Here is a 9759-nt window from a genome sequence, read left to right as displayed (position 1 = left end):
AGCGGCAGTTGAGATCATTATGGATTGACAGCTCTCACTAGCCTCGGCCTATGCCTCGACGCGTTCGTGAGCCGCGGCCAAAGGAACCCGTGCTCAAGCCCACAGCAGCGGCGTTCGCTGTATTTCAATCAGCATAGGGCTGTGGTCCTATGCCGTTCACGCGAGGCTTCGTTTTCCGACTTGCATGCAGTGCTAGCGAAGCTGAAAAGCTTATCGTAAAAGGCACGCGCTTCCTATACACAAGGACTGGCCTGCATTGACCTAGAAGCAGTGGATTTGCATCCATGTTGAAGTGAAGGGCGCGTCAGCTCGTTGCTGTAGTTTGGAATGTTTCCGGTGTAGGTGATTCACCAACGATAAGAGCAAGCTGACAGGCGATGCATGAGACGATACTGACCGACAGAAAATAGAAGATCAAGCCTGAGAGACACTTAATACAGCCACGACCGTCGGATGCAAGAGCGAACGGTGTGGACGAGTCCTTTAACAGGAGTCAACCGATGCTAAATGCAGCTGCAAGACATGCCATAAATGAGAGCAAAATCTAAGCTAGGCTCGATTAGCACGAAACGCTGATATGTGGTTAGCTGCGGCTTGTACCACACGAGTGTGGAGCGCGGGGCGGTCACTCCATATCTCCTATGTATTCTCAACAAGAGACCCAATAAATGTTTTTACCACCACCACTACCAGGCATCATGCACTCATACACCCAACTTGTACCTTTGTATATATACCTGTCCCTACGGGTCCCAACGACTTCTGCATACACAAGAACGTCTAGTATATTTGTAAGTTCCCATTTATCGAAGTGACAAGCAAGATGCTAATTTGAGACATTTGGTGTGCTTAATAAACGCGAACAGAAGACTATAACGGCGGGAAACACACAGCGGCATGTACGCATTGTCATCCTAATTATATATCACCGTTTATCAAGCGTAAATATGCCTCGCTATACTCAGTCAGCTTTTCCACTGTATAACAATGGCGATTGGCTACTGAGAGGCCATTCATATGGCCGAGAAGGTTTCTGGGTCCTGCACAAAAGTTGGCCCTTAATAGTAGCGTAGCTTGCGGTTGTTCTCGTATTTATTAGTTTCTGTAATAATTTACTGCCAATAACTTTATATTCCTCTGTAGGGTCTTGCAGAAGAGGTAGAAAACGGTAGGGTAGCATGACTCTATAATACCAGGTAGAGAAATGAAGAGCCCTGCAAAGCACATGACACAACATAAAGGAATCCGTGGAACATTGAGTAATCTTGAATAATATGATATTTAAAATTCAAAGGTGCAAATATCACGACGAGAAGCTTCTTCATCTGATTGGGGCGTTGCCAGTCCATCTGTGCTTAGGACATGCGCTAGTAGCTCTATGGGGCGCCTGCAAAGTCAGTGCGCTGTTGCGAGGGAGAGAAAGAGAGAGAGACATTTATTATGACAAAAAAGATTTGAAGTCGCTGTCTGAATCAGAATTCTGATAAGTTACTCAGCGTTGAGGTAGGGGAATGGGGAGTGTAAGTAGAAAGGGAAAAATGGGTTTATGATGGGGAGGAATTCGCTGGTTAATGAACTTAAACAACGAAGACTTTTCAAAGTCCCGAATCCAGACCACTCTCTTGCAAGAATTTGGTGAGAGCCTTTAGAACATCACGCCGTTGTTAAGGGATGACAACTTCCCAATGAACTTGGACATCTATTGTGGGAATGTGTGTGTGTGTGTGTGTGTGTGTGTGTGTGTGTGTGTGTGTGTGTGTGTGTGTGTGTGTGTGTGTGTGTGTGTGTGTGTGTGTGTGTGTGTGTGTGTGTGTGTGTGTGTGTGTGTGTGCGCGTGTGTGTGCGCGTGCGTGTGTGTGTGTGTGTGTGTGTGTGTGTGTGTGTGTGTGCGCGTGCGTGCGTGCGTGCGCGTGCGTGCGTGCGTGCGTGCGCGCGCGCGCGTGTGTGTGTGTGTGTGTGTGTGTGTGTGTGTGTGTGTGTGTGTGTGTGTGTGTGTGTGTGTGTGTGTGTGTGTGTGTGTGTGTGTGTGTGTGTGTGTTCTTTGCAGGGCATATCGAGGACAGATGCACAGAGTGTTCCAAATAGTTGCGCGCTGCTGCATGCAACTACCAATACGCAGCCACCATTCTTCCCCTTCTCCCCTCCGAAGAGATCACCTACTCTTGCCCACTTCCATCAGCTCCTTTCGAATCGCAGCCCCACGCTTCCCTTGTCAGCTTACCTGGGCTTTTCGCGTCGCCCCTCACGTCATCTCGCCCACGATCGCCAAGCTGCTTACGTTCCGGCTCGTAAATCCAGCCGTCGCCTCAAAAACAAGGCGGCGCCGACCGGACAGCCGTTGCGTACGCGCTGGCCGAGCACGGACACTGATTGAGCTTGGCAGGCGAGGCCGCGCTGTGCGCGCTGGGCACCCTGCATTCGATGCCTCGTCGTCCGGACACACAGTGAGAGAGTGCTTCGAGCTACCACTGGACGTGGAACGGGGCGGTCACGGCGACACCGGCCTGTACAGAAGCGCATACACGAACCCTCGACCGGCCGTCGTGGTGGCTTCCTGCCGGCAACCACATTTTTTTCGAGTGGTCTCCCCTGGACGTCTTGGTCACATGGCAATGACGTCGACACGTCCTTCGGCCGTGCTTGCTGCACTGGTGATCTGCATCGGCTGGAACCAGCAGTTTTATGCCAGTGAGTATGCGAGGAAAAACAAGAGCGAAGTGCACAAGCGCAGTAGGCGGAGCGAGTCTGTTGTTTCGTCGGCAGAAAAATGCTAGGGAAATCAGAACGATTCCGCATCGTCGTACAGCGTTTGGAAGACAACCTTACAGAGCATCGCCAGAAGCTTTTCAACCTACCTCTAATACGGGCGGGGTGGAATAGAAAGTGCCGACGCTACCCTGTAGGCGTTCCTGAGGCACTTCTTTCCGTAGCTACAAGCGCACGTTGGCAACGGGCCTAAACACACGTGCACACCGTACTGAACATTATTTGGCGCAAGAGACATTCAAAGGAATTACGGATATTCAGCCACCATGTCCACGCATTCGCAAATTGTTGGTAGTGGCGCTTCGTGCGAATGTGTAAAAGTCCTTTTGACTGTATATGTGAACGTACGTAACTATTCATTGAAATTAAAGTTACGCAGTCCTACAGGATTTCTGTTGCATCTTTATCAAGTTATACAAGTTTTGTAATATATGTTGCGTTGTTGTGGAAATGAAACTTCAACGAGTACGTCGTGGTATAAAAGACAACAGGATACATTAGCAGTTTTTTCGCAGAATAGTACCGCTGTCTTTTCTGTTAGCTCAAGTTGGCTCAGCAACGTCGTCTGTTGTCACACGATACTCCGTGTAGAGAAAAGGCAACATTATTTTTGCGCTACTGATGAGTTTTTCTTTAATGTCATTCGAGTCAAAAATGCTTTAAATTCCTGTATAAAACTACCGGGCGACTGGTTTCCTGGTAGAGATATCTTACTAAAAGAAAGAAAATTTAGGACAGAGACGAAATGCTTCATAAACAACAATTTCACTTTTATGAACATAATAATGAAATATACGTAGAATCTTGATTAGCATCCAAGAAAACGTAGCTTTCTTTGGCAATATTAGGAAGGGCTTTAAGTCGTGTGGCTTGGGACATTTATGACCATACAAAACAACAAAAGTGCATCCGTTTGACTCGACAGCAACATTAGAACCTTTTAAACGGGTTTACAATGACCTACATATACTCAAGAATACAGTCTGTGCATATTATAGCATAATTGTGGTGTTGAAGGTTGTCTTCGTGGACTCTGCTCCTGTTATAGATTGGTTTTTCGACGCGACACCGATACAGGAAAGCCAATTGTTAGAGCAATACTATTTTGCGAATTGATGATTGTTCACTAATCAGCGTTAAAAAGTGCGTGTAGATTGTCGCCACGGCACTAAACAACAGATAAACACTGTTCATTAATCTCTAATAGGCGTTTTGTACAATGGTGCTCAACAGCTTAACAAATTAATGCCATGAATAAAGTTTCTAAAATGAAGCATATCTAACGCGAGTATACGGTGTTTGTGTTTAAGGCGCTTGATTCAATGGAAACACAAGCAGTCATGCTGGCGTAATAATCCAAATGGAGACAAATCCGAGAAATCCCAAGAGCCGGTTATCAGTCTCCAACGACAATATTCTGCACGATTTTAGGCGCAATTTTTTAATGGTAACTTACATATAGCTTTAAAATATGTTAATGCCTGCTTGACAACCATCCCTGACTACCGTCATGTGTGGTGGAAGGAGGAAGAGCTACTAAAGTAAGTCATTATTTAACTGGCACACAGTGATTCACGGCCATTCCATCTTTGTCCTTGCATAGATAGATAGATAAACGTTATTAAAACAATTATCAGAATAATCGCTAATGGTCGGGGCCCCTAGTGCAGGGCTCCGCTGGCTGTTGCATCCTGTCAGCTCTCTGGATCAGCTTGAGCTGGACAGCAGTGCCTCCCAATGCCTACGTTCGCGGAAGCTTCTCTTGAGCGTTAAAAAATCTTGACGTAACTGTGTCATGAGTATCAAGCTAGGCTCTCAAGAATGATATTCTCACTGCCCTGTATTATTTTCTTCGAGCGCAGGAGCGCAATTCGTCAAAGGAGGAGGCGTCAAGGGATCCGTCAAAGGTGGCGAAGGAGAAAGCTTCCGGCCTCTCAAAGACGAACTCGGTCTCGGGTTTTCCGGTAATGGCGACATCAAAGGGTTCTCATCAGTGAAAGGCTCCCTCGGTGGCACCAAGGGAGGAGCGATCATGACCAAAGGTGGCACGTCATCCTTCGGTTCCAAGGGAGGCTTTCGATCGTCGCCTCTGAGCAGCAGTCAAAGCAAAGGCTTTTCGGATTTCGTCAAGGGTGGCTTCGGTTCGAGCAATCTTCAGCAAAGCCAGCAGTCCGCTGGACTAAAAGGTGTAAAAGGAAGCATCGGGTCGACAGGCGACTCCATGAAGGAATCAAGACTAAGCCAAGAGCTTAGTCAGATAAAAGGCATCAAAGGCGGTCTGGAAGGTCAGTTGACGAAAGGATTTGTTAAAGGCGCTTCCGCGAGCGATTCCAAGCAGAGCCGGCAGTCATTTGAATTACGTGGTATCAAAGGAGGTCAAAATCTTCTGACTAAAGGCTCGACCAAAGGAGGGTCCTTGAGCAGCCTATTGCAAGGCCAGCAATCGAGTGAGGTGAAAGGTACGAAAGGAAGCAGTAGCTTAAACGGAATTTCCGGAAATCAGTTTGGAACGAAAGAGTTCGCTAAATCCGGCGCCTTCAGTGACCTTGCGCAAAGCCAAAAGCAAAGCAGCTTGGGAGGTACTAAAGGTAGTGATGGCCTGAAAGGAAGCTTGCAAAGTCGTTTTGCTGAAAGAGAATCCTTCGGCAGCTTGCAGAGCGGACAGAAGTCATCCGGAACGAAGGGCTTCAAAGGCGGCAGCGGTAAATGGCTTGTGGAACAACAAACCCAGAAGTCACGACGTCTGGTCAAGGACGGCGGGGCCTTTGGTCTCGGTGGCAACGCTGAGCAGTCCACTAGCATGAAAGGCTCGCTGAAGGGCGTAGCAGGAGCCAGGTTCCGACAGAAAACGCAGCAGTCTAGCCTCGAGCATTTCGGTCACCAGGCGCCCCAGGCTCGCTTCAGCTCTTCCAAGGTAAATGGGATTCTGAGAAGCGTGCACTTTCAAGGACCAACAGGCCAACAGAAGCACCATTCACAGCAAACTTTCAGTTCACATAGGTGGGGCAGCAAGCATGGCTTCGCTGCATCGCAGCAGTCATTTAGCAGTCATCGACGGCATTCCGGGGAGACCGGCCTACTGTTTGGTACGCAGCAGCAGCAGTCGAACAAGGGGACCGCATTCCGTCAAATCGGGAATAGCAACCTCTTGCAGAAGAGTCAAAAGCAGATCAGTCAGAGAGGGAAAAATGCCGAGTCATTCCAACGCGGAAGCGCCGAGCTGGCTGGCCAAGGACACCGGCTGCAAAAGCAGGCGGCTGGTGTGTCCGGCTTCGGGTCTCTCTCGAAGGGCCAGCAACAGCGCGTCGGTCAAGCAAGCCAAAGTTCCTCACTCTCCCGAATCCGCAATGGCCAAGAAACAGCGCAGCAAGCGATCGGCCAAAAAAGCCTGTCAGCATCGAGTTTTAGCCCTGCACGAGCGGCCTCAGGGAAGTCGAAACTTTCCCTCGAGTCTGGGCTTGTTCAGGACTTGAGCTCTGCTGCGGCTTCGCAGCAGAAAGGTTCTAAGCAGCAGATGCAGTCAAACCAGGCTGCAATGAAGAGATCTTTCGCTCTTGGTTCTCTGAGTTCAGAGACCCAGCAGAAGTCCATGAACGGACTGCTCCAGCAACAGCAACAGCAAGTGCAGCAGCAGAGGCGGTCCTAGCAGTGCCGTCAACCTAATATGGACAAAGTACAGGGCTTGGAATTATTTTAAGTGTGCACTTTTCTGAAAGGCAAACCATCGTATACCTCACTTTAAACCAATATGTCCAATAAAAATAATTTCCTAGATGCAGCGAGCTTCTGCAACATTTGTCATCTTTCGACTGCCTCGATCAGCGGTTGCGTACCATAACGAGTCCCTGCACCCATTACTGTTACACGACCGTATGTGCTACGTCTGTCAATTAACAACTTGAACAAACATAATTGACTACAGCATGGTCAAACATAATTGAATAGAGCACGTACAAGAGTCCAATAAAAAGAAGAGGAAGGCATTGCACATGACATAAGCACGAAGAGACAAACACATGCCGATCTTAGAACTGCGAGGTTTTAGTTAAAGATGAAAAATATATAGCTGAGAGTTCGTGTTATAGCAGCAACAAGTTAAAGGCACTAAACAAAATTGGGCTACAAAAAATGGCAATCCAGGAGGGCAAAATGCCCTAAATTCGAGAGAAGGAAATTCCCTGGGCATTGCAAGGTGCTCAAGAGGTCGTGATTATTATTATTATTATTATTATTATTATTATTATTATTATTATTATTATTATTATTATTATTATTATTATTATTATTATTATTATTATTATTATTATTATTATTATTATTATTATTATGAGAAAGGCAAGCAGGCTAGCAGTCATCTCCTGAGAGAGACCCTATACCGTCTATTTCTGAAAGAAGCAAAGAACTGAACGAGAGAAGAGGCAGGCGCAGCACATTGCGGAGGGTTACTGGCGTCAGTAACAAGAAATAAACTGGAAGCCGCAATGATCCATCAACGACGGTGTCCTTGATCTCGACGGCAACGTTCGGCAATTTTAGCAAGAAAGCATTGCTGAAAGGCGTAGCAAGAGGCGGATGCAGGTGCCGAGTTATCGTACGGCTTTATCAGTGAAGTCCCGTGGACACCAATATGTGTAATTTCTCGAAGCACAGTTATCTTGTGCGCGAGTAGGTAGGGGCATGTGTCGATGGTGCGGGTGCCTTCAAACCCCCTGCCACATGCCCACCATCTAGAAGAAACAGTTGACCGGTCAACACATTTGGCATCCGTTTAGGGTTCGTGGTTCGGAGTCGGGCATCAGACAGAGGGTCGCTTGCTTACGCCACCGGAGCGCCTAAAATGTGGTAGCTGGCCTGCGCTATACCGGGGCGTCGCACTAAGCTGGATAAGCGGACCCGCCTCGTGGCCCGTCTCTATCACCGAGTATTGCTTGTTGATGAAGGTATGTGGTCTGCAGGTCGAAGAAAACGAGAAAATGGTTGAATTCACGTATTTATAACTGATCCCGCGGTTATGGGAGGACACATGTCGCGGCACTTACATGTCTGAGCACACACAGTTTCTGAGCCCCCCACTCGCGGATCCTGCTGCTCATTTTAGGATTGGGGAGGAGTTGTTTTGGCAATTGTTCGAAGTCAGACCGGGAAGGGGTGGTGGGGAGGAGGGAGGTAGTCTCTTTGTTGTTTTATGAGGTTACTGTTATCACAAGACTCTCGCCATAATATAACTACTGTTAATGTTTGTTAACAGTAATCTCACTCATTTGGTTTTTTCGTTTTCTTCCCGTTCGTAAAGAATTCTAGGAATTAAGTGGTTACGCGCGACCCGCCTCAGGTATCTCCATAATTTCTGCGCTAAGTGCCTAGATCACGATGACTGGCTCTCGGCGTATCATGGGGAAAAGAAATACAGCACCATTGTTAGAATGAGTCAGTTTATACTCATATTGGTGCCTTAATAGACGTGGTTTTAAACTGATCAATTGCGCTGGATGAAGTGCGAAATTATTACATATCAGTAATTGAGTGCTGCTGTTATGAAGATTATTTTGCACAATAAGTGAAGTTTATACAATTTCATTCAAATAGTCGTTATTTTACATTTACTGTAGGACTTGAAAATGACGCGAAAGGTCACACGTACATAGGAGAATATCAATCTAAAACTTGACGACGAAAGAAGCCACGGCAACATCACTACCGCTTGTAGAATTACAGTGACAAGATAGAAATAATCACATAATTCCCGTCGAACGAAGGCTTCTGTACAAACAAGAATACGGTAACATTTTTATGCAAGAAAAGTAAGTGCAAACGCAAAATCACTTCAACGTCTCAAATGCGAAGTACAACATGCAGCAGCGACATATTTATAGAACATTATTCCCACTTTAGTACTTGCTTTAACTCTACAGAATCCACGAGGGCAGTGCAAAGCGAAAATCCCCCCAAATCTCGACGACCTAATTAAAGTAGTCATTGTACATATCATTAGCGGCACCTCAGGAAACGAAACGCACGCGTAATTATAGCTACGCCTTACCTCTCCAGTAGCAGTTCGATATGTATATTTAATCTGAAAGTTAAACAGTGCACGAAGATGTCAAAAACAATGCAAATAATCGTTCACGTACGCCCAAGAGATATAGTCGTGCCCTTCCTCAGAATTGATAATCAGAGAGGGACATGCGAAAATATTTATACAACGAAGGTTTACTGTAAGTAAAAATATAAAAATGTCAATTCATGTTCTAGACTGCGTAGAAACAATACTGAAACAAAATTCATGACCATGCAGAGAACCAGAACGTCATTTTGGGAGATTTAGGCAGTTCCTATAAAAAGTCCGTTTGAAGTGGTGAATAGCAAGGCAGCGTTATACCACAAATTCCAACCTCTGCCGTCCGTGACTTCCGTTGTAGAAGTGATTGAAAACTTTTTCGTAGTCAACAGAGATATCTCTGTGTGTATGTAGCAAGGCCAGGCCGGTCAGGTGCGTTTCACTCATCTGTGATCACAGCCATGGCTCTAAGCGACGGAGTGTGGAGAAAGGCCTTTTTGGCGTTGGAAACGCTGAAAGGAAGGGTGGCCAGTATTTGCAGAAGTGTCCTGATTCAAGGGAATATGTCACCGACGCGCATGCAGAGCGTGTCTGCTCCCTCTTCGCTTTCGCGCTACCATTTTTCCCGCCGTAGCCACAATTCGGCTTCAATAACGCCTGCAGTTTTCGGGGCGTGCCTTCCAATGGTGAGCCATACAGCTGGGCAAAATCTCCGTTACTACTTATGCCTTGTCTCCTGTAAGCTGAGAGGGCATAAAGAGGAAGAGCCTCCAGACTCTAAAAGTAGATTCGTTAAGCCTTGATTTGAGCTCTGCCAACACATTATACAGTAGTGGGATGTACACCGACATCCTGTAGAGGCTCTCCGGTTCGGACACCATTGTATTATACCTGTGCGTCTTCGTGACTCGAGGGAGCCGCAGCTCTGTTTCAAG

At 46.8% G+C, this 9759-nt stretch overlaps 1 protein-coding gene across 1 annotated transcript; it reads left to right on the top strand.

Moving 5' to 3' along the window:
* The first annotated feature begins 2329 nt into the window (after window positions 1-2329).
* Window positions 2330-6544, top strand: LOC142579932 (uncharacterized). The gene is made up of 2 exons (XM_075690610.1): window positions 2330-2688; window positions 4629-6544. Exons 1-2 carry the CDS (start codon window positions 2607-2609, stop codon window positions 6410-6412), a joined length of 1866 nt encoding a protein of 621 aa, XP_075546725.1. The 5' UTR covers window positions 2330-2606; the 3' UTR covers window positions 6413-6544.
* Window positions 6545-9759: the final 3215 nt, after the last annotated feature.

This window comes from Dermacentor variabilis, chromosome 4 (assembly GCF_050947875.1).
Source record: "Dermacentor variabilis isolate Ectoservices chromosome 4, ASM5094787v1, whole genome shotgun sequence".
Lineage (NCBI taxonomy): Eukaryota > Metazoa > Arthropoda > Arachnida > Ixodida > Ixodidae > Dermacentor > Dermacentor variabilis.
Note: the sequence above shows the minus strand (reverse complement) of the source record. Positions and strands in the feature narration are given on the sequence as shown.